Below are 24283 nucleotides of genomic sequence, written 5' to 3'. Positions count from 1 at the left end.
TACTGAAAGCTGTGGGACTCTATGAGTTGTCACAGGCCGAAGGTGTAGATGGAGAAGAGCAGGGGTCCTAGAACTGAACCTTGGAGGACCACAACAGATAGGGGGCGAGATGAGGAGGTAGTGTGTGAGAGGGAGACGCTGAATGTCCGGTCTGTTAGAAATGAGGTCCACCACAGCCCCCCACACAGTGTGATGGTTCAGCTCAGCCCCCCACACAGTATAATATCCACCACAGCCCACACAGTATGATTGTCCAACAGAGCCCCTAACTCATGCTGGAGTCCTGCCTCAATTTTTTTTCTTGCAATATTCAGAATGTTAGCATTCTTCTTCTATAAATACAGTGCTTATGATATTACTACACATATACAATACAGACCAAAAGTTTGGACACACCTTCTCATTTAAAGATTTTTCTGTATTTTCTTGACTATCGAAATTGTACATTCACACTGAAGGCATCAAAACTATGAATTAACACATGTGGAATTATATACCTAGCAAAAAAGTGTGAAACAACTGAAAATATGACTTATATTCTATGTTCTTCAAAGTAGCCACCTTTTGCTTTAATGACTGCTTTGCACACTCTTGGCATTCTCTTGATGAGCTTCAAGAGGTAGTCACCGGAAATGGTTTTCACTTCACAGGTCTGCCCTGTCAGGTTTAATAAGTGGGATTTCTTGCCTTATAAATGGGGTTGGGACCATCAGTTGTGTTGTGCAGAAGTCTGGTGGATACACAGCTGATAGTCCTACTGAATAGACTGTTAGAATTTGTATTATGGCAAGAAAAAAGCAGCTAAGTAAAGAAAAAGAAGTGGCCATCATTACTTTAAGAAATGAAGGTCAGTCAGTCCGAAAAATTGGGCAAACTTTGAAAGTGTCCCCAAGTGCAGTTGCAAAAACCATCAAGCGCTACAAAGAAAGTGGCTCACATGAGGACCGCCCCAGGAAAGGAAGACCAAGAGTCACCTCTGCTTCTGAGGATAAGTTTAACCGAGTCACCAGCCTCAGAAATCGCAGGTTAACAGCAGCTCAGATTAGAGACCAGGTCAATGCCACACAGAGTTCCAGTAGCAGACACATCTCTGCAACACCTGTTAAGAGGAGACTTTGTGCAGCAGGCCCTCATGGTAAAATAGCTGCTAGGAAACCACTGCTAAGGACAGACAACAAGCAGAAGAGACTTGTTTGGGCTAAAGAACACAAGGAATGGACATTACACTAGTGGAAATCTGTGCTTTGGTCTGATGAGTCCAAATTTGAGATCTTTGGTTCCAACAACCGTGTCTTTGTGCGACGCAGAAAAGGTGAACGGATGGACTCTACATGTCTCGTTCCCACCGTGAAGCATGGAGGAGGATGTGTGATGGTGTGGGGGTGCTTTGCTGGTGACACTGTTGGGGATTTATTCTAAATTGAACGCATACTGAACCAACATGGCTACCACAGCATCTTGCAGCGGCATGCTATTCCATCCGATTTGCGTTTAGTTGGACCATCATTTATTTTTCAACAGGACAATGACCCCAAACACACCTCCAGGCTGTGTAAGGGCTATTTGACCAAGAAAGAGAGTGATGGGGTGCTACGCCAGATGCCCTGGCCTCCACAGTCACCAGACCTGAACCCAATCGAGATGGTTTGGTGTGAGCTGGACCGCAGAGTGAAGGCAAAAAGGCCAACAAGTGCTAAGCATCTCTGGGAACTCCTTCAAGATTGTTGGAAGACCATTTCCGGTGACTGCCTCTTGAAGCTCATCAAGAGAATGCCAAGAGTGTGCAAAGCAGTAATCAAAGCCAAAGGTGGCTACTTTGAAGAACCTAGAATATAAGACATATGTTCAGTTGTTTCATACTTTTTTGTTAAGTATATAATTCCACATGTGTTAATTCATAGTTTTGATGCCTTCAGTGTGAATGTACAATTTTCATAGTCATGAAAATACATAAAAATCTTTAAATGAGGTGTGTCCAAACTTTTGGTCTGTACTGTATATGTATAAATATCAGAAGCGCTCCAATATATAAATATATATATATACTGTAGGTAAGTTGACCAGAGGCGTCGCAGTAAAAATACATTGAGGTAAATGGATGGCTATCAAAAAGCAATGGAGATGAAAATTTACCCGGTAAGAACATTGCAGGATGCTACACATTCTTTTCCACGTTTAAATGATTGACAGGAAAGACACTGCGATGGTCCAGATCCCCAACAACCATTTGAACACAAGGGATCACAAATCTTCCCCTCAGCAACTGCAAAATATGAAAAATGTAACATATTCAATCACAACTATTAAAGTGTATACAAAAGACCACCTCTTTAAAGCGCACCTGTCAGCAGGATTGTGCTCAGTAACCTTCATTCACTGCCTTCACTGACCTGCCTCCTATTTTACATAATGCATCTAGTAGTGCAGGGCTAGGTAAAATAGGAGGCAGGTCAGTGAATGATTAGTGAGCTGTCATAAGAGCATACATATGAATACATAAGCAGAGCACCACATAGAGCGCCCCCCACAGGCCGCCCTGGAGCACGAGCATATCATTATCTCCAAACTGAAAGTAAAGATTACACAAGAACGACAGGACGGATTTCATCAACCAAGGTATCATTTTAAGCAGTGTAATGGTGCCTACCTGACAGTGTATGTAGTTTACTGGGCACAATCCTGCTGACAGGTGTGCTTTAAAGGAAACCAGTCAAGTGATTTATGCTGTCCAAACTACAAGCAGCATGAATCTGAGCCTGGCTGCATGGTTAAAGCCACAGCCAGGTATATTTTTCAATGAAAGGCTTCCATTGCAAGAGACCTGTCAATCACCTGGAGCGGAACTATAAAAGCAGGCTTCGATTTTCAAAAAATTAAACCAATTAAATACATCTTTTGTCACTGCTTGAATTCAAACTGCACCAGATGTGAGCCTGTCATTGGGTGCAGCAGTCAGGTGACTTGGACAGGGTGTCAGATCACCAGACTCGTTCAGGTGGTGTTATTGGGGTGTTTAGACGGGGTGGATGGGAGCTATTCAATTCTGGCCTCAGGCAGCTGAAAAGCTAGAACTGCAGTATCTCTGCATGGTTAGGACTGTTTTGCCTTCACCAATGAGCTTAGTAGTGCTTTCCTGCCATGTTGGTGTACATTGGGTCAGTGCATTACCATCTCTCTATCATGGCTAGTACTGGCTTTTAGAAGGTTGCTTACCACATTCTTCATCCTTTTTATTTTCCAAGAGTCTGTTCTGTTGTTTCTTTGTTCTGAATATACTTGTCCAGCTCACTGTGTCAAGATAGCAGACTTTTTTATTACTTTTAATTATAATGTCACCATCGCTCACTTCTTTGAGAGATTGTAATCCCAGTGTTGATATGGATAGATTTGTTATACCGAGTGCATATCTGCCACTAGAATATAAAAGACAGAAATTGTGACGTTTCCATAGGGAATCTTATACATTCTTGAAAATGACACTTATGACAGAGAAGGCACATATTTTGTGACCGTTTTACCCCACAATGACCAATGGTGCATGGTCTGCAATTTCAGGAGAAGCCAATAGCCTCCATAACATCAGAATACAGATTGTGCGATCCATTATTGTCTTGACTCTCGACTGCCAATCACAATATATCCGCCAACCAGTATACCTAGCTTGTTCCGGTTTGTGTTGTCACTAAACAGCTTTCTTCCTATTTGAATGACTTTATAAAGCTACTATTAAGTATTAAATACTACCACAGTGTGGAACGTCTACTTTTTCGGTGCAGTCAACCAGAAATATCCATCTACTTTTACTCCTCAATATATCTGCAGATGAAGATTTCCTTTTATCCGCGGGTGTGCCTGGAGCAGCTGTATACTCTACAGGCATATAATGGGGTTGTCACGCGTCCACCCCCCTCACCCTTCCCTAACTTCTTCTACCCTATACTGTATCACTCTATGTGTGCTTGTCTCTCAATTTCTAATTGATTGTAAATAATCAGATTAAAAAATATTACATAGAACTGAAATGTACTTACTATTGTTTTGTTCTGCCTTTGATTATTGCAAGATTTTCAAAAATACTCAGATCAGTGAAATTTTTCGGCCACCATTGAATCATCAAAAATCCTGTAACAAGAGGAAAGTAGTTTTTATAATGGTACATTTTCATGTACATTTTTCATGGTAATTGGTAAATGCAAAATATATACAATTCATTTTTTGTATAAAATTCTTGCATTTTCCCCAAATTCTGCTTACAATCATTTAATATTTCCTGCAGTGGATGAAACTCAGTCTTAGCCATGTGATGTTCAGAAAAGTATCCCTGAACAATTGTTAAACGATGACTTATTTTGTATCCTAATGACCTACCTGATATTTCTCGGATAGATCTTAGATTGTTCAGTTTAGCTGGATCCATTCTTGGTGTTTTGGTATAATGATCCCTAAAACAGAAATTGATTTAGATTTGGTTAGTGAAGAAATGTACAGCCAAGTTAGATGATATGTGCTGAGGCTCCGTGATGTCAGAAACAATATAGGATAGCACTACTCTCTACAATCAAAGCAATGACCGGAAGACCACTTGTGACATATCGTAATTATTTTTAGCATTCATTTTTGTAAAATAGAAGCAATGGATGGGGGATGGATTTGAATATTTAGATATTACTGGTGTAATCTGAGTAGATCTAAGCCACATAATATAATACTACTATACAAAACCTCAGAGTGACCCTAAGCAAGAGTTCATCCACATGGGATGAAAATTCTGCTCACTTTCTGCACGGATTATAGCACAAAAAACATACCTTACCAATCTTCTGCTACTAACATGCCTATATCGCCCGAACCCCCGCCGGTCTCTGTATCCTGGCTTCAAGTGATGATGACCACTGCAGCTAATCAGAGGCTGCATTATCTCCACATGTCATCACTGGAGGTCAGGATACAGAGACTGGCAACTCTTGGCACAGCATTGTCAGTGGATTGCTAAGGTGAATATACAGATTTTTTTTTTATAAAGTGAACGCAAATCAGTTAAAATCCGACCTCTAAAGTGAATTGCACAGTGCTGCAGATCTTTGCACAGCCAGGGTGATGCCTCCTGCAGGAAAAACAATGGAGGGATCACAGCGCTAAAACCATTGTTGTGGCCCCTTCTTTCTCTGGATCGGTGGGGGTCTCAAAGATCGGACTGATCACAGTGGTTATAGTCATTTATTTCATGTACAGTAGAGTTGGTAGAATGAAATTCATGTAAATTAACTGCATACAATTTGAGCAATGGAGGTAGTTTTCAAAAGAACAGAAGATAGCAGAAATTTCGAACTACAAACATAAAAATTTATCCCATTATTCGTACAAACTGGTATTGCACTCACCCAGTTTCTGCAAATTGCAAGATGTTGATACTTCCAGTAACTTTTGTACAATTTTCAAAAGAATCAATGTTTGTCGCATTTATTGATAATGCATGCTCTAGAGCGCCAAATCCAATACCCTCACAAACTTTATCTGAAAACAAGCAAACACAGTATTTAGTGGAACATCACTTTTGATTACCTTAAAGTGGATCTGTCACTAGATTTCATAGTTCAAACTGCATGCATTAATAAATAGATTTCTCACACCTGATGAGGTTGATGTACTTACTCTGAAAATCCATGTCAGAGTGACTATATAATCCTTATACTATTGAGCATTTTTTTTCCAGCTAAAAACTGAGAGTTCACCAGCCCAAGTATATTCAGTCTATATCTGTCACAGGTGACAGATATGACAGACAGTTGACCTGCAGTTGGTTGCAGGAGATCTCTTTGTTTGGCATTAGAGACACCTTTTTAGATCTGTCTCACTCTAGGACCCAGCGGCTACCTCCCTCCTGCTAATTGACACCCAGGCCTGGGTGTTTAAATACTTTCTGTTTACTATAGGGAGGTGCCGGTGATATTCACATTTTCCCCTGAGAAGGCTTGGAGCTTTTGCAGTCTGCCTTCTTCCTCTCTGGCATTTAGAGGACCTTTGGTGTAATCTCTCTGAAGTCGACTCAAGCTTAGTTATCCCCCCCCCCGTGTTTGTCTCCCCTTGCTGTCTTTAGTTGTTAATGGGGACTGACTAGTGCTCCACCTCCCCCCCTCCTTAGCCGGGGCCTAGCTCTAGGGAGATACAGGGTTTTAGGTTCCTGTTCGGTGATTGGTGGGAAACCAATATAGGGACGGTAGGGAAGACAGGGTGATATCAGATCAGCCTAGGGGTCTCCAAATCTCTTTCCTTAGTGTCTGGGGTCCCTTCCCCTCATTCCTTCGTGTTGCACTTTATCTTTCCTACACTGTGCCTGACAATATCCACCCATCCTGACTGACAGCTGCAGCTTGTACTGACCAGTGGGAGATCTCAGCAGCATGAAGGAGGGACACTAAAGACCTGTCAATCAGGCTAGATGGGCAGAGATTTAGCAGCACAGATAGGGACACTGAAGAGCTGTCAGTCAGGCTGTGTAGGTGAAGATCCATTCATATATGGATGTAAGAACACCAGCACAATTGAGATTTTTTTTATAATGTATAGAGATTCCAGTGTGAAATCTGGAGACCAGATTTAGATTAAACAGTTCTTCGGAACTTTTAGACTATAGATTTTAATGAAACACCTGGCTGCAGCGGTTCTGACCAATTATGCTACATTCCCACAATGAGCTTTTGGTGAATTTTTGACCAATTAGGGACTTGGGTTTTTAACATGCATTTTTATCTTGTTTTTGACACTGCATTTTTGTCTCTTTTTGGTTTGTCATGCTTTAAATAAAGCTGCATTGTTTTTTATACTTCCTAGTATTTGGCTAAGGCTATTAAAGGCACATGAGCTCTGATTAAATTACCCATCATCTTCAGGGAAAGATGCAGGCTCAGCGTGTGAGCCCGCATCAAAGTCAGGAAGGCGGCATATGATATCAATGTACATCATATGTCGTGAAGGGGTTAAACACAATAAAAAGCAGCATACACTACTAGGAAACTTCACACTGTTAACCACATTATTTCAGCACAATTAAAGTGCCTGCGATTTGCTGGCAAATGAATCTGCCGCAAATCAAATTTTTGGAAAAAATTGGTCAAACCAGGCGACTTCAAATTTGAAAAGGTTCAATGATGTCTACATTCAAATTTAAGACAGTACGGACTTCCTCTTCAGGTTCAGCTTGTACGAAGGCGGGGACAGTGACGCCAGCACTGACTGGGTGACGGGCACCACGTGTCTTTCTACCGCATCACAGCCACGGGACCGCGAGTGCAGACACTGCTGGAATGGCGCCAGCACAGAACGTGAGTATAAGCTTTATTATTTTATCAGGGCAAAACATTTTGATCCAGAAGGGGTTCACCTAGTAGTGGACAAGCCCTTTAACAATGTTAATTTAACAGTTTGGATATTTACCCTGTGTACATGGTCCATTACACGGTTTACAGATTTGAATACCACGTTCCTCTGTCTCATATGAAAATTGATCACAAGTCCGAACACACGCCCCATGGTCTGTCACTATATAATTATCTATAACAAAAAAATTCAAGTTTCATTTAAACTGTAAATTTTTCATAAAATGTATTAAAAAAGAAATAAGGCTGAACAAAAATATAAAAAACATGGATTTGTGATTGACAAATACTGAAAATATCAATGCATATACAATAATTACATTTGCTATATTTGGGCTACACAACAGAATTTCACTTACCACCTCCTATCCAAATGATATTGACATTGTATAGACTACCGAACAGAAAATAATATTTAACCCAATACTGATATTGACAAAGGGAGGGGACTTTAACAGATGTGCCGTACAGTTTGATGATAGATGACAAGTAATTATGCCTGTAAGTCGATACCCAAGGGCCTTAAACCTTCAATGGCAATGTGAAAGATCAACCAAAAGCAAATCAGTAATGGCAATAAGTGAGGTTAGTGCTCTGCAAAATTGGACACATAGCAAAGGGTTAATGAATTGTATCATTGTGATATCAGTATCACTATTGCAGTATGTTTAATGTGCACATATGGGCGATTGAAGAATTCTACTTACGTGGACACTTTGTTACACATGAGGCACCAAAACTGTATTTTCCAAGAGGGTTACGTTCCATCAGATAAGTATTGGGATTGTAGACATTCACTGTAGGACAGTTATCTTTGCACGTGTCCCCATCACGAAACCGACGGCAAGCCTAAAGAAAAAGTGTTGCAGAAGGATTTTAGAACAATAAAACTTGAATTATATGCACACAAAATATAGGTGCAATAGCTCTTTGTATTACCAGGCAGTCGGTTTCTTTAGGGCCTGTACAACCGGAAGCACACTGACTGTGACAGCAATGATTAGGCTCTGTTCCCCTGCACCGTCCAGAACATTGTTTGGCACAATTAAGTTTTGTATCTGAAATAAAAAAAAATGTTATTCCTTTCTTACAGGATATGTTAACATATTGAATATAAATATAAATATACTAGTACAAAGCTGCATGATGAAGAGCTACAAATACACACAGTACATGTGCACATATGCGTTCACACAAATGCACGCATACCAAAACGCATATCTATATGCACATGCATATATTACGTATTGTATGTACAGAATTGTGCAAAAGTCACCGTTTCATTTTTCCTTAACAGCAGAAAAAAAGCAGGTGACAAATTTATCCAAAAAATACAGTATATAAAGTTGTAAAATAGGAATATTGCTCAAATTCAGTATCACTCATCTCTACTTTAAATGGCAATCTTTCGATGATACATATCCTAATTACAACAGATCATAGTGTTGTTGGACTTTGCAAAGGTGTTTACATTACTGACATAGGAGATAAGCTTCTATGAAGGAGGGGGACCTTTCCTTCATTCAATATCCTCTCCAATCCTTTGCTTGAATTTGATGGCCATATTTGAAGTGTAAAAAGTATATAACGATGCAAGCGATCTTATCATACCTCTCAAAATTTCAATTCTCAAATGTGGACCATTTTAATCTCAGCTCCCGATCCAGGCTGGCCCACAAAACATCTAAGAAACCTCTGTGGCACCCCAGGAGTCTGGTTGCCACAGTGGCATTGCCTCCCTCACAAGGGGGTGATGCCATGCCTGGAAGCAAGCAGGGGTCCCCCAATTAGGTTTTGCTAGCATGCAACACTTTCCTGGCTCCAGACCAGCAAGGGGAGCTCCTCCCCTTAGCAACTGGATCTGGAGGCAGGGTAAGTTGGTGTGAGGAGAACAGACAGGAGTTGAAGTCAGGACGTCGACGAGGAAAGACCTAGGGAGTGGAGCTGCATGGCAGTTCACCCCAGAAGGAAGCGTGGGGCACCGAAGGCCCAGCAGCAGAAACCGGAGGGCAGGAGACTGCAGGTCTCCTGGCCCCATCAGACTCCAGGAGGCTCAGCAGCACATAGGGCCCAGCACCGCTACGTGGGAGCGACACCCCAGGAAGGCCCGAGCTGTCAGCCATACGGGTGAGCACAAAGACGTTTTACTCAGGGACGAGGGCCGCAGCATAGCTATACGCAGCAGGGCCAAAAAGGTAGCGCAAAGGGAAGGCCTACAACTCCACCTGGCTAGGTGGATCCCCCAACTTGCTTCTAGGCCACCTGTACCTCTACTACCAGCTAGTACCCGTGCCCCGGTCTGCCTAATCACCGCAAGTAAAGATAAGAGGAAACCGCCATTAAGTTGTGGACTGATTATTAACTGCGCCATCCTCTGCACTACACCATAACAGCAATGTCTACACAGCCCTGGAGCTAAGCTCTACCTGTGAAGAGCCAAACCAACTCTGCTGCATTAACAACAGCTCCAGAGGACCTGCTCCGCAGCGGCAGCTCCCTTTAGCCGCATACCACAGGTGGCGTCACGAACTATATATAAGAACTTTAATTCCCCTGTAAATATCCCCTTTTTACTGACCACCCTGGGTCACGGACCGGGTCACCGCCACTGTGACATCTCCCCTAGCAACGACCGACCCCGCACCGAGTACCCCACGGCCCAGGGGGCGCTTCAGCCCCCCATAGGGGCACAGTGACGTTAACCTCACTACTCTGAGGACACCTTTTGTGGGGTGGGGTTTTGTGAATCACAGTTTACCTAAAGTTGAACAATGCTTAAGGTAACGGTTTGGTACCCGATTCCCAGGGAAATGATACATCATATCTTAGTCCGTGGTATGTGTGCATCACATAGTGCAGAATTCATCATTCTAGCAATGATGGGTCCAACACAGAGAAAAGGAAAATGTTGGTGACATGAACTGTATGACCTCACATTATTTGCAATATACTCACATATTTGACAATTCCCTGGACCAGAATCCCAACATGTTCTATTGCATACTTCATCACATTTAGGACCTGTAATTTTAAAAAAGATAAGTTTAAGCTATGTGTTAGAACTCTCCTGTTAGGTTTTTTTCTATCTTGTTGGGTTTCGCCAATTATTACAGAAAATTAATTAAAAATTTTTCTATTATTGTCAAACCACTGACCGATCTCACCAGGAAAGGTGCTAATGCAGTTCAGTGGACTACTGAGGCCATTGAAGCTTTTGTGTTTCTAAAGGAGAGGTTCAGCTCTGCTCCCATCCTTACGCAGCCTGATGTGACTAAGCCGTTTTCGGTTGAGGATTCCTTCTAAAAAATTGGGTCCCAAGTTTGTAGGTCCCTTTAAGGTGCTTCAGGTAGTTAACCAATCTGCTGTTAGGTTGGAGGTTCCTACCTCCTGGAAGATTAATCCGGTGTTTCATGTTTCTCTGTTGAAAAGAGCTTATGTGTCGGATGGAGACGCCTCTGCCACTGTTCCTCCGGTGGTGGAGGACGGGGAATACGAAATTTCCCGCATCCTAAATTCTAGACGGTATAGAGGGAGTTTGCAGTATCTCGTCGCTTGGAAGGGTTTCGGACCCGAGGATAACTCATGGGTGAGGGCGGATGATGTTTCTGCTTCCAGACTTGTCAGAGCGTTTCACAAGAGGTTTCCTGATAAGCCTGGGCCTAGGGGATCCGGAGGATCCTCATAGAAGAGGGTGTACTGTTAGAACTCTCCTGTTAGGTTTTTTCTATCTTGCTGGTCACATGACCTTTTTTGCCTATTTAATCCTGCTCCGCCCTCCTGGCCTTGCTGGACTTCATTGTAATTTCTACTCTTGAGCTAGCTTGGTGCTCTGTTACCTTTCTCAGTCAGTTTTGCTACGTCTTCGGACCTCTATGTTCTATGTTGTTTGTTTGTCTTATTTCTGCTACAATTTCTGTGAGGAGGTGTCCATCTTTCTCCCAGTCCCTAGTTCTTGTAGGGATCCCTTCCACACATCTATAGATCTTCGTTCAGACTAGCCGAGGACTTTAGCAGGTCTGATCGCAGGATCAGGTTTCCCGTTACATCGTAGGGATCCAGCTTAGTTCTATTGTAGGGACAGATCTCCTGTCTTTCCTTAGTGCTTGTAGCAGATCATAACAGTAAGTCCAGCCCAAAAATATCTCTAAGGAAAGACTTCCAGTTTCCATCATGGTGTCGGTTCAGGATTTGGCTCAACACCTGCAGGGACTCTCTCTGGAGGTGGCTGAGCTCCAACAACACGTGAGTAGCTGTTCTGGAGCACATTTTGTGGAGCCAAAGGTACGTTTGCCTGATTTATTTTTTGGTGATCAAGAAGAATTTTTTTCCTTTAAAAATGCTTGTTTGTTGTATTTTCGTTTGAGACCCAGATCCTCTGGTGATGAATCACAGCGCATAGGGTTCATAATGTCACTTTTGCGCAAAGAACCTCAGGGATGGGCCTTTTCTCTCCAACCTAGTGATCCATGCTTTAGATCAGTGGATAGTTTTTTTTCTGCTTTGGGTTTGTTGTATGATGATCCTGATCGTGTCTCATCAGCTGAGACTGAATTGAGACGCTTGAGGCAGGGATCAGGTAATGTGGAAAAATATTGTTCTCACTTCTGTCGGTGGTCTGCCCAGGTGGGGTGGAACGATTCAGCTTTGAAAAGTTTGTTTCTTGCGGGGCTAGGTGAAAGGGTTAAGGATTTGCTGATTGCTTATCCCACACCTGGAAACTTGCAGGGGGCAATGCAATTAGGTATACGGGTGGACAGGAGACTTGTGCAAGGGTTAATGAGAGTAAATCCTCTGCCATGTCAGCTCCGAGTCTTGAGAGGGTCTGTACTGACTTTGGAGAGCCGATGGAGATTGGGACGATGACACCCCGCTCTCAGGAAAAAGACCGCAGATCTTCTGAAGGTTTGTGCTTTTATTGCGGGAAATCTGACCATTTTATTAAGTACTGTGTGCTTCGTATGAACAAAGAAAAAAAAAAGGTCAGTTACGCCCGTATTGCCTGTTTAAATTCTAAGGGGGTATTTCTTTCTGCTACTACTGCTGCTCAGGAAGAATTAATTGAATTTCGGATATTTGTGGATTGTGGTTCTACTCTGAATGTGATTGATGGGGGATTCTTGGAAAAACTTAAATTAAAACCCAAACCTTTGTCATCCCCTATTGCTGTGGTTTCTGTCGATGGCTCCCCCTTGAAGAGTGTTACTCACAAGGTCTGTGAATTTCCCCTCACTATTAATGGTATTCACCAAGAAAATTTGGATTTGGTGGTATTAAATAATTTGCCTTCTCCAGTAATTTTGGGGTTACCCTGGTTAAAATTGCACAATCCTGTACTGGATTGGTCTACCAATGAAATTAAGTCCTGGAGCCCTAAGTGTTATGACAAGTGTTGTAACGGACGTATTGCTGCGGTGGAAAAAGGGGAATTACCTGTACCTATTCAGGATTTTTGGAGAGTTTTTTCTGAGGAGGAGTCACAAATTTTGCCTCCCCATAGAGACTATGATTGTACCATTGAATTTGTCCCTGGAGCGACTCTTCCTAAAAGTCGTTTATTTAATCTTACTATTCCTGAGAGAAAGGCTTTGGAGGAATACATACAGACAAGCTTGGACGCCGGTCACATTAGGCCTTCCAAGTCTCCTGTGGCTGTCGGATTTTTTTTTGTTAAAAAAAAGGACGGCGGTTTACGTCCTTGTCTGGATTTTTGTGAGATTAATAAAATTACTGTACGCAATCCTTACCCATTGCCATTGATTCCTGATTTGTTTAACCAGTTAGTGGGGGCCAAGTGGTTCTCTAAAATTGATCTCCAGGGGGCATACAATTTGTTGCGCATGAAGGAGGGTGATGAATGGAAGACTGCTTTTAACACTCCTGTGGGTCATTTTGAGAACCTGGTTATGCCTTTTGGTCTTACCAATGCTCCAGCATTTTTTTCAGAATCTTATTAATGACATCCTTAGACCGTTGATCAGCAAAAATGTGGTTGTGTATTTGGATGACATTTTGATTTATTCACCGGATCTGGAGTCTCATTGGCGGAGCGTACGTGAGGTATTACAGTTATTAATTGACAATTCGCTTTTTGCTAAGCTGGAGAAATGTGAGTTCGCTGTACAGAGAATTAGTTTTTTGGGCTACATTATCTCCAGCGAGGGCTTTGAGATGGACCCTGTGAAGGTTCAGGCTGTTCAGGAATGGCCTAGGCCTATTGGTTTGAAATCGATACAGAGGTTTTTGGGTTTCGCCAATTATTACAGAAAATTAATTAAAAATTTTTCTATTATTGTCAAACCACTGACCGATCTCACCAGGAAAGGTGCTAATGCAGTTCAGTGGACTACTGAGGCCATTGAAGCTTTTGTGTTTCTAAAGGAGAGGTTCAGCTCTGCTCCCATCCTTACGCAGCCTGATGTGACTAAGCCGTTTTCGGTTGAGGATTCCTTCTAAAAAATTGGGTCCCAAGTTTGTAGGTCCCTTTAAGGTGCTTCAGGTAGTTAACCAATCTGCTGTTAGGTTGGAGGTTCCTACCTCCTGGAAGATTAATCCGGTGTTTCATGTTTCTCTGTTGAAAAGAGCTTATCTGTCGGATGGAGACGCCTCTGCCACTGTTCCTCCGGTGGTGGAGGACGGGGAATACGAAATTTCCCGCATCCTAAATTCTAGACGGTATAGAGGGAGTTTGCAGTATCTCGTCGCTTGGAAGGGTTTTGGACCCGAGGATAACTCATGGGTGAGGGCGGATGATGTTTCTGCTTCCAGACTTGTCAGAGCGTTTCACAAGAGGTTTCCTGATAAGCCTGGGCCTAGGGGATCCGGAGGATCCTCATAGAAGAGGGTGTACTGTTAGAACTCTCCTGTTAGGTTTTTTCTATCTTGCTGGTCACATGACCTTTTTTGCCTATTTAATCCTGCTCCGCCCTCCTGGCCTTGCTGGACTTCATTGTAATTTCTACTCTTGAGCTAGCTTGGTGCTCTGTTACCTTTCTCAGTCAGTTTTGCTAGGTCTTCGGACCTCTATGTTCTATGTTGTTTGTTTGTCTTATTTCTGCTACAATTTCTGCTAGGAGGTGTCCATCTTTCTTCCAGTCCCTAGTTCTTGTAGGGATCCCTTCCTCACATCTATAGGTCATCGTTCAGACTAGCCGAGGACTTTAGCGGGTCTGATTGCAGGATCAGGTTCCCCGTTACATCGTAGGGATCCAGCTTAGTTCTATTGTAGGGACAGATCTCCTGTCTTTCCTTAGTGCTTGTAGCAGATCATAACACTATGTAAGTGTTTAGTATGGACAATTCCAATGCTATTAGTACAGAAAAACCAGAGAAGTTTCCACAGTGAGTAAAATAAATTGCCAACTCAGGTTAGAGCTTATAGATATAACAGCCACCAAGATGAAAGCAGCCGTGCTATGTTAGTAGAGTAGTGATCTACGATGCTATCTGCATTGCGTGGTACTTCTTTTTCATGTGAAATGAGTGGTGTGCTACTCAGGTAGCTTAGGTGCTCTACACTATTGCTGTAGTGCACTGCAGCTTTCATGATGGTGGCTGCTACATTTCTATCTTCTGTGGAAATAAAGGATCGGCATGTTAAAATCCAACATTTTCAACACTTTTTTCCCCCAACATCTGCCACTGAGGGAACAAAAGATCAGCAGTCCGAAATTGGACAGCCAAGATTGGTGATAACTCTCTTCATGACCATTTCACCTTTTAGATGACCTATTGTCCCTCTAGCGACATGATGGCAATCCGGGGAATAGCAAAAGCATCTGGCCTGCCATGCACAGATTCCTATTAGGCCTTGCCCTTACATCCCATACACATTAGACTAACGTCATGCTTGGAGAACAGTCTAATGTGTATGGGTGCCTCCCGCCATTAGTCTAAAGTGTATGGGGGTCTTATCATAAATTAAATATGCACCTACTCTGGCATTGGTTATATTTGACTTTGTCATATTAGACAACTCTGCATGATCACCAATAAGCAATGTGGGAAGCTATAGATTTACATTGCTCGTATTAAAAACAACATTCTTAAAAAAAAATCCAACCTTCATTGCAAATCGGAAGATGGTGTAACCAAGGCTATAGCTAAATTGTATATATACTTTATAGACAAAAATATAAAAACATAGAAAAGTGGGACAAACAACGCTTCATACAGTAATAATCTTAATTAAAATCAATAAATCCTAGAAATAATAAATAATAAATGCCTAGAAAATAAAGAACAGTTTGCTCCTATGCGGTCTCAAGTAATCAATTAGTTACTGAAATGAATACATACAGCTCGAGTAGGTGCTATTCTCAACATATATAAGATAGTCGGGGTGAACTATGTCCTCCCATTGGATGGAATCAAGGTTGCAAAGCATCGGGTTATTTTTTATTGTAACACCACCATGAAGAATTTCTGTAAAAAAAGAAAATCAAAAAGAACATTTCAGATGCAACACTTCATGAGTAAACTGAAAAGGTACAGAATAGACTGATAGACCAATTTTTGGCACTGAATTTTAACCTCTAACCGTCATTTTTTTCCATTATTTTTGTTTTTCATTTCTGCCTTTTAAGAGGCATGATTTCTTTATTTTTACATCAACATAGAAGGACTTTTTTTGTAGGATTAGTTGTAATTTTGATTTTCACTGTTGGCCATACCCTCCACAGCTCTGTAATGGTTGTTCAGGTTTCATTTTAATAATGTTCATTGTACTGTAGAAATTAAATGTTAATTTTGTCAGTACGATTACAGTGGTAAATAACCATATTTATATAGGTTTATATAGGTTTTTTATTTATATAGGTTTTATGATTCTAAAAAGCTTTTTTATAAACTAAAAATTTGGCCATTTACTCAACACTTTTATTTTCTCTTTTTGATAGCTTTCCCATTTTATAAGCTTTTCAATCAACTTTTTCGGAGGCAAAGTAACAAAAAAGTAACAATGCTGGCATTTTTTCACTTTTTTACTGCATCATCATGCAGGATAAATAACATAATATTTTAATATTTCAGGCTTTCACAAACTTAGCAAAAATCATTGGAGAAATTGTATTAAATGGGTTGTTGACTACTAGGACAACCCCTTCTCATTCCTCATTTTTGGCCCCGTTAAAATAAAAACACCTATACTCCCTGTAATTATTTATAATGACAACATTTTATAATATATCACATAAGAATATTTTTAAATCAAGTATTTACACACTAATTATTTTTTAAATGCCCCCCTTTTTCTTCACATATATTCTTGTGGCTCACTCAAATAAACACACCCTTGACACGAATAATTGGACAATAAGAGTTCAATCCACACACGACCAATTTTAATAGCAATTATTTTTCTTTCTCAATTTTTAATTGATTACAAAATGATTTATTTATTAATATATTTATTTACTCATGTTTTTTTACTTTACACAATGTACAAAATATCAAATGCGCATAATTCTATGTAAATATTGTTCACAGCAAGCAAAGATATATTTGTAGAGCACTAACGACAAGCATTGAACTTTGACATGTCATGTGTCTTCTTGGCACCTTTATTTGAATTCAACTCCTATAAATCACTCTGACCATCTCATGTACAATTATGTGGTTGTATCCTGAAGAAGAAGTGTGTGTACTTTGAAATTTGTAGATTAACCCCTTCACGCCGCTGCCCTTTTCCATTTTTGCGCTTGTTTTTTACTGCAATTTTTTACTTTAAATTGCAAAAAAAGTGCAATTCCGCAGTTGTTTTTTTTTTTTGTTTTTTTACCATGTTCACTAAATGCTAAAACTGACCTGCCATTATGATTCTCCAGGTCATTATGAGTTCGTAGATACCAAAAATGTGTAGGTTCTTTTTTACTTAACCCCATAAGGTTCAATGACGGACACTGCATGGCATGAGCGGGTGGAAGTTCATGCTGGCGGTCCCTGCACCCAGATCGCTGTGGTCGGTCAGTCAATCTGACTGACCGATCATAGCATGCTCGCGCAAGAGATGCTGAATTATCAGCGTCTCCTGCCCGATCAGAGCGGGAGCTCAGCGCTGCTGGTGGCTGAGCTCCGGCACTAAACAGCCAGAAGCGGTGTCAGCGCCGCCCCTGGCTGTTAACCACCTGAATGCTGCGATCAAGCGTGATCGCAGCATTCAGGAGGCAGGCAGAGGGTTGGGAGCTCCCTCTGCCTTCAGATTGGGGCCCCAGGACGTAATCGTGGGGCCTGGTCATTGCCATGGTGACCAGGGGTCGTCATGATGACCCCCGGGTCACCAAGCTATGGAAAGCAGCTGAGACCATGCTCACAGCATGGTCTCAGGAGCTTTCACTATAGGTATAATGCACTGGAATCTAGTGCATGGCAATGCATTACACCTATGATCAAAGGGAAAAAAGTGAAAGTCTCATAAAGGAAATAAGTAAAAAAGTAAAAAAATGGTAAAAAAATTGTAAAGATATGTAAAAAAACAAATATTACAAAATAATAATAATAAAAATATTATACCAATAAAGACACATTTTTATGTAAAAAAATAAATAAATAAAAAAGTACACATATTTGGTATTGCCGCATCCAGAACGACCCGATCTTTAAAAGTGTCACACTAGTTAACCCCTGCAGTGAACGCCGTAACAAAAAACACAAAAAAAACTGAGGCAAACGATGCTTTATCATCATACCGCTGGGAAAAAGCAGAATGAAACACCATTAAAAAAAAAGAATATAAATAAAATTGGTACCGCTGAAAACGTGTTTTTGTCCCGCAAAAACCAAGCCGCCATACAGCCCAATCAAAATAAAAAAGTTATAGCTTTCAGTATACAGCGATGCAAAAATAATTATTTTTTCTATAAAAGTTTTTATTGTGTAAAGCGCCAAAACATAAAAAAAAGATATAAATATGGTATCGCTGTAAACGTACTCATCCGGAGAATAAAGCTGCCTTATCAATTTTACCACATGCAGAACGGCATAAAAAAGACAAAAAAAAAAACAATTCCTGAATTGCCGGTTTTTGCTCATTCTGCCTCCCAAAAAATCGGAATAGAAAGCGATCAAGAAATGTCATGTGACTGCAAATCGTGCAAATAAAAACATCAACTCGTCCCGCAAAGAACAAGCCCTCACATGACTGTCCTGGAGGAAGATTCCCAATAATGAGGCAGATGGAGGCACTGTGGATGACGTCTGACCTGTGATCTGGTGGTGTCCGTCTTTTTAGGTGTGCATAAAAGCGCAGTCGGCCCCAGTTTTGTGCACCTCTGAAAAGAAGTACACCGCTGAACAGAGGCCAGACGGAGTCCAGAGTATCTCTGCTGCCTCATTATAATGAATGGATCCCTCGGGGTTTCACCTGAATTACGTCACTCTGAGATTTATGGAAACCCCGATATAAGTGCTCAGCGTAAAGCGCCAGATAAATGTGATCCCAAATGTTGTGTAAAATGTTCCCAATAAAAGCTTCAACTCAATCCACACAAATAAAAAACCCACTCAGGTCCATCATCTGTCAATGAAAATATAGGGAGCTTCCACGTTACTGGTAGCACAAAGGCTCTGGAAAAACGAAATGGCTCCTTGCCCCCAAAAGAAATTCAGCAAATTCTGCGCTCCAAAATTCTAATGCCCTCCTCCCCCCTGCCCTTCTGAACCCTAGTGTGTGCCTAAACCGCAATTAGTGTCCACATGTTTGGCAGGGGTATAATTTCCAAAATGGGGTGACTTGAGGGGGGATTCTGCTCTTCTAGCATTTAGGTGCTCTGTATATGGAGTCTGCATACTATTCTAGGAAAATCTGCGCTCCAAGAGGCAAATAGCGCTCCGTGCCTCCCGAGTGTCGCCGTGTGGCTAAGCAGGACTGTACAGCCACATACGAGGTATTGCCACGTTCAGCAGAAATTGTGGGACAAATTTTGATGACATTTTTATCCATTATCCCCATGTGAAAATGTAAAATCTGGGGCTAAAACACATTTTTTGCGGTAAAAATGTAATTATTTTTTCTTTACTGCCCAATGGTATAAAATTCTGAGACACACCCGTGGTATCAATATGATCACTGCACCCCTAGATGAGTTCATTGAGAGGTGTAGTTTGTAAAATGGGGTCACTTATGAGGGATTCTGCTGTTCTGGCACCTCAGGGGCTTTTCCAGTGGGTCATGGCACCCTCAAACCATAACAGTAAAATCTGCACTATAATATGGTGCTCCTTCCCTTCTGACCTTTGCACTGTGCCTCAAAAGTAGTTCCTCATTACATGTAGGATATTGGCGTATGCAGGAGAAATTGAACAACACATTGAGAGGTCTATTTTCTCCTGTTACCCTTGTGAAAATAAAAAAAATTCGGGCTAAAAGAAAATTTTTGTGGAAAAAATTTGATATTTTTATTTTTATGGCTCTACGTTATAAACTTCTGTGAAGCACCTGGGGGTTCAAAGTGCTAACCACACATCTAGATAAGTTCTTTGAGGGGTTTCATTTTCAAAATGGGGTAATTTGTGGGGGGGGTTCTACTGTTTAGGCACATCAGGGGCTAAATGCGACAGGACATCCGCTCTCAATTTCAGCCAATTTTGCGTTCAAAAGTCAAATGGTGCTACTTCCATTCCGAGCCCTGCCGTGCGCCCAAGCAGTGTTTTTCCCCCTCATATGTAATATTAGCGTACTCGGGAGAAATTGCACAACAGCTATTTGGGTCAATTTTCTCCTGTTATCCTTGTGAAAATAAAAAAATTGGGGCTAAAAGTTCATTTTTGTGGAAAAAATTTGATTTTTTTATTTTCATGGCTCTACGTTATAAACTTCTGTGAAGCACCTGGGGGTTCAAAGTGCTCACCTCACATCTAGATAAGTTCATTGAGGGGTCTAGTTTCCAAAATGGGGTCATTTGTAGGGGGTTTCTACTGTTTAGGCACCTCAGGGGCTCTCTAAATGCAATATGGCATGTGTTTTCAATTCCAGCCAATTTTGCATTCAAAAAGTCAAATGGTGCTCCTTCCCTTCTGAGACCTGCCGAACACTCAAACTGTGGTTTTCACTGACATATGGGGTATCAGTGAACTCAGGACAAATTGCACAACAACTTTTTGGGTCAATTTTCTCCTGTTATCCTTGTGAAAATAAAAAATAGGGGCTAAAATTTAATTTTTGTGGAAAAAAATCGATTTTTTTATTTTCACGGCTCTGTGTTATAAACTTCTATGAAGCACCTTTGGGTTCAAAGTGCTCATCACACATATAGATAAGTTCATTGAGGGGTCTAGTTTCCAAAATGTGGTCAATTGTGGGGGGTTTCCACTGTTTAGGCACATCAGAGGTTCTCCAAATGCAACATGGCATCTGCTAATTATTACAGCAAATTTTGAATTCAAAAGGTCCAATACCTCTCCTTCCCTTCCGAGCCCTGCCATGTGCCCAAACAGTGGTTTTCTGCCACATATTGGGTATCAGCATGCTCAGGATAAATTGCACAATACATTTTGGGGTCCATTTTTATTTGTAACCCTTGTGAAAATAAAAAAAATTGGGTCTAAATTAATTTGTTTGTGAAAAAAAAGTTAAATGTTAATATTTTTCTTTCTCATTGCTTCAGTTCCTGTGAAGCACCTAAAGGGTTAATAAACTTCTTGAATGTGGTTTTGAGCACCTTGAGGGGTGCAGTTTTAGAATGGTGTCACTTGTAGGGATTTTCAGTCATATAGGCCCCTCAAAGTCACTTCAAATGTGATGTAGTCCCCCCAAAAAAATGGTTTTGTAAATTTTGTTGGAAAAATGAGAAATCGCTGGTCAACTCGCTTATAACTTCCTAACAAAAAAAAATTTTGTTTCCAAAATTGTGCTGATGTAAAGTAGACATGTGGGAAATGTTATTTTGTGTGACATATCTCTCTGATTTATGGGCATAACAATTCAAAATTTGAAAATTGCTAAATTTTCACCAAATTTCAGTTTTTTTCACAAATAAACGCAAGTCATATCGTAGAAATCTTACCACTATCATGAAGCACAATATGTCACAAAAAAACAATCTCAGAATCAGTGGGATCGGTTGAAGCGTTCCAGAGTAATTACCTCATAAAGTGACAGTGGTCAGATTTAAAAAACGAGGCCTTGTCATTAACCTAAAAAGTAGCTTGGGTTAAATGGTGAAAGAAAATCCAACTTTTGTTAAAAAAAAATGACACTTTCCGAGACCCGTAGCATCTCCATTTTTTGGGATTTGGTGCCGGATGAGGGCATATTTTTTGCACACCGAGACGACGGTTTTATTGATACCATTTTGGGGTAGATACGATGTGTTGATTGCAGTTATTGCATTTTATTGCAATGTTGCGGTGACCAAAAAAACGTAATTCTGGCGTTTTATTTTTTTCTTGCTACGCTGTTTACCGATCGGATTAATTCTTTTTTTATATTGATAGATCAGGTGATTCTGAACGCAGCTGAAAGGGGGGTGATGTAAAGTTTTATATTTTTTACATTTTTTTTAGATTTTTAAAAACTTTTTTTTACTTTTTACCTGCTTCAATAGTCTCTATGAGAGACAAGAAGCTGTGATTATCTGATCGCCTCTGCTATACACAGGTGAGGATCAGATCGCCAGTGTGTAGCAGAAATGCTCACTTGCTATAATCGCTGATCACTGGGCGGCGCTCATAGCTTCCTGGCAATGGCAACCACAGGGGTCTCTTCCACACCCCGGGTTGTCATGCCAACCCATCGGCCACCCTCTGTCATGTGACACAGGCGCGGATGGGTGGGACTAATGGCGTCCTTCCGCCGTGGTCATGTTAAATAATGTGTCAGAGATTGACAGTGGCATTTAACTAGTTAACACCATGGGTGGATCGCGATTCCACCCGCGGCTGTTAGGGGTACATGACAGCTAATCAGATCAGCTCTCATGTCCCCGGAAAAGTGTGGGCTCATCGCCGGAGCCTGCGCCAAAGGGAGAGACACGACATGCGCCGTACATGTACGGCACATGTCGTGAAGGGGTTAAAAACCACAATTATACTAATTCCTGTCTTTGGATCGTCAATCTACTCATCAGCAGAGCGGAAATATCCACGTTTTCTCTCTCAAGTTCATTGTATCGGTCAGATGACCTGTGGATGTGCAGCAGCTGTAGATTTTATACCTTTATAATGTTGTGTTGATCACAACTTCATCAGGTTGGCATAACCTATTATTTAATTTCTGTTTCATTCCGGGTGTGACCCTATTGCGCTTTTCTGCTCCCCAGCTCCTGTATTTATAATAATTTATTATGGTATTAATAAAAGAAGTAATTGGCTTACCTTGCAAATTTCTCAAAGGCAGCAACTCCAAACCAACATTTGCAGTCTTATCCTGGAAATTTGAAAGTACGGAGAGCGCAGATTCTTTATGCAGTATGTTCCCTCGGATAATCCTAAGGTTGACCAATGGAATTTGCTTAACAGCATTGACAGCAATAAGAACATATCCTCCCACTTCTTGTATATCCTACAATAGACATGAAGCAACATTTAAGGTAACTATTATAATAGGTGGAAGTTAAGAAAGATAAGTTATTATGTTGGATGCAAGTCTTGAAAAGTAAAATAAATAAATAAATTTAACAAAACAATTTAGCTAAATAAAATCTGTATGCAGCAAGTATACCTGTATGCCCTCTACTGGTGGCTGCACCCAGGCACAATTACATCCTTTAATACATTATGTATGATGAATTTGATTTTCTTGAACACAAAGTGGGATTAATCAGAACAGAATTTTTGAAATGAAATGAGGGTCAATGGGTCACTTGCATATGTAATGAGATATTAAACGTTTCATTTAGAAAGCCCTTTTTTAAGGAATTTTGAGTCAATAAAATGGGAGTCCCTCTGTACAAGGGTCTAATCTATTATCCACTCCCAGAGCCGTTACTAATGACCCAACAAGTCTACTTTGTGTAATAGTAGGATGTGAACACCTGCTGCTGGGTTCCTGTACAGATTACATTTATGTTCTGCTATAGTTTTTAGCGGAGCATGGATATGAAATAGATGTATGCAGTCCATGTGTATTGGTAGCACAGTGGCTCAGTAATTTCAGTGGCTGTACTGTATGTATGTGAGCGATAAGGAATGTAGATTGTGAGGGCAGTGACAGATGAGAAGATTTGCACAGCACCTTAGAGTATATTTGTTCTATATAAAGAACAGGAGCACACAAACAAATTGCATTTACAGCAATCAGTGTGGGATGTTTTCAATAGACCATAAAGGGAATCTGTCAGTAGGATGAACTCTCCTAGACCGTCTATATGGGCATGTAGGTCATAGAAAGCTGAACAAAATGATACCTTGATATCTGTGATCTGTTGTCTTATTGCAGAGATATCTAGGTTTTTCTTATGTTTAAATGAGCTGTTAAGAACTATGGGCCGAACACTGATTTGCATGAGAATCAGTCTCCAGAGAATATTATAAATAAAAGGGAAGTTCAAAGTGTGAGACATGGAACTAAGTAGAATGTAACTTGATCTCATAACAAATACATTAGCAGCTGCAGCTCTCACAGCTCTGCTGTATTGTAAAACTATTGCAACCCTGTCGGCCTGTGAGCTGGAAGCTGAAGCTGAGAGGAACCTGCAGATGTGTCAGGTATAATCACACACAGCTCTGCAGTGAGATCTGGAGAGCAGAGAGCAGCCATCACACATCACACTGGTAATGTCCCTTTTTATATATAATATTCTCTGAAGGCAGATTCTCATGCAGATCAGTGCCTGGCTCATAGTCCTGAAAGATCATTTATATATAAGAAAAACATGGATTTCTCTGGAATAAAACATCGGATTGCAGAAATCAAGATATCATTTTTTCCAAGCTTCCTATGACCTACATGCCCATATAGACGGCTTAGGAGGGTT

At 40.9% G+C, this 24283-nt stretch overlaps 1 protein-coding gene across 1 annotated transcript in view; it reads right to left on the bottom strand.

Annotated features, from left to right (window-relative positions):
* EGFR (epidermal growth factor receptor) overlaps nt 1-24283 on the bottom strand; it is a 230189-nt gene that overhangs the window by 67821 nt on the left and 138085 nt on the right. Inside the window, exons 3-13 of the mRNA XM_073678191.1 lie at nt 22683-22869; nt 15672-15797; nt 10332-10397; nt 8316-8434; nt 8084-8225; nt 7435-7551; nt 5382-5514; nt 4369-4442; nt 4032-4122; nt 3214-3413; nt 2134-2263 (exon numbers count right to left, since the gene is read on the bottom strand). Of these exons, the coding sequence (XP_073534292.1) occupies nt 2134-2263; nt 3214-3413; nt 4032-4122; nt 4369-4442; nt 5382-5514; nt 7435-7551; nt 8084-8225; nt 8316-8434; nt 10332-10397; nt 15672-15797; nt 22683-22869 (1385 nt within the window). The remainder of the gene's footprint in view (nt 1-2133; nt 2264-3213; nt 3414-4031; nt 4123-4368; nt 4443-5381; nt 5515-7434; nt 7552-8083; nt 8226-8315; nt 8435-10331; nt 10398-15671; nt 15798-22682; nt 22870-24283) is intronic.

The sequence above is a fragment of the Phyllobates terribilis genome, unplaced genomic scaffold, assembly GCF_046119375.1.
Source record: "Phyllobates terribilis strain yellow unplaced genomic scaffold, ASM4611937v1 Scaffold_4__5_contigs__length_816908805, whole genome shotgun sequence".
NCBI classification, from domain to species: Eukaryota; Metazoa; Chordata; class Amphibia; order Anura; family Dendrobatidae; genus Phyllobates; species Phyllobates terribilis.
Note: the sequence above shows the minus strand (reverse complement) of the source record. Positions and strands in the feature narration are given on the sequence as shown.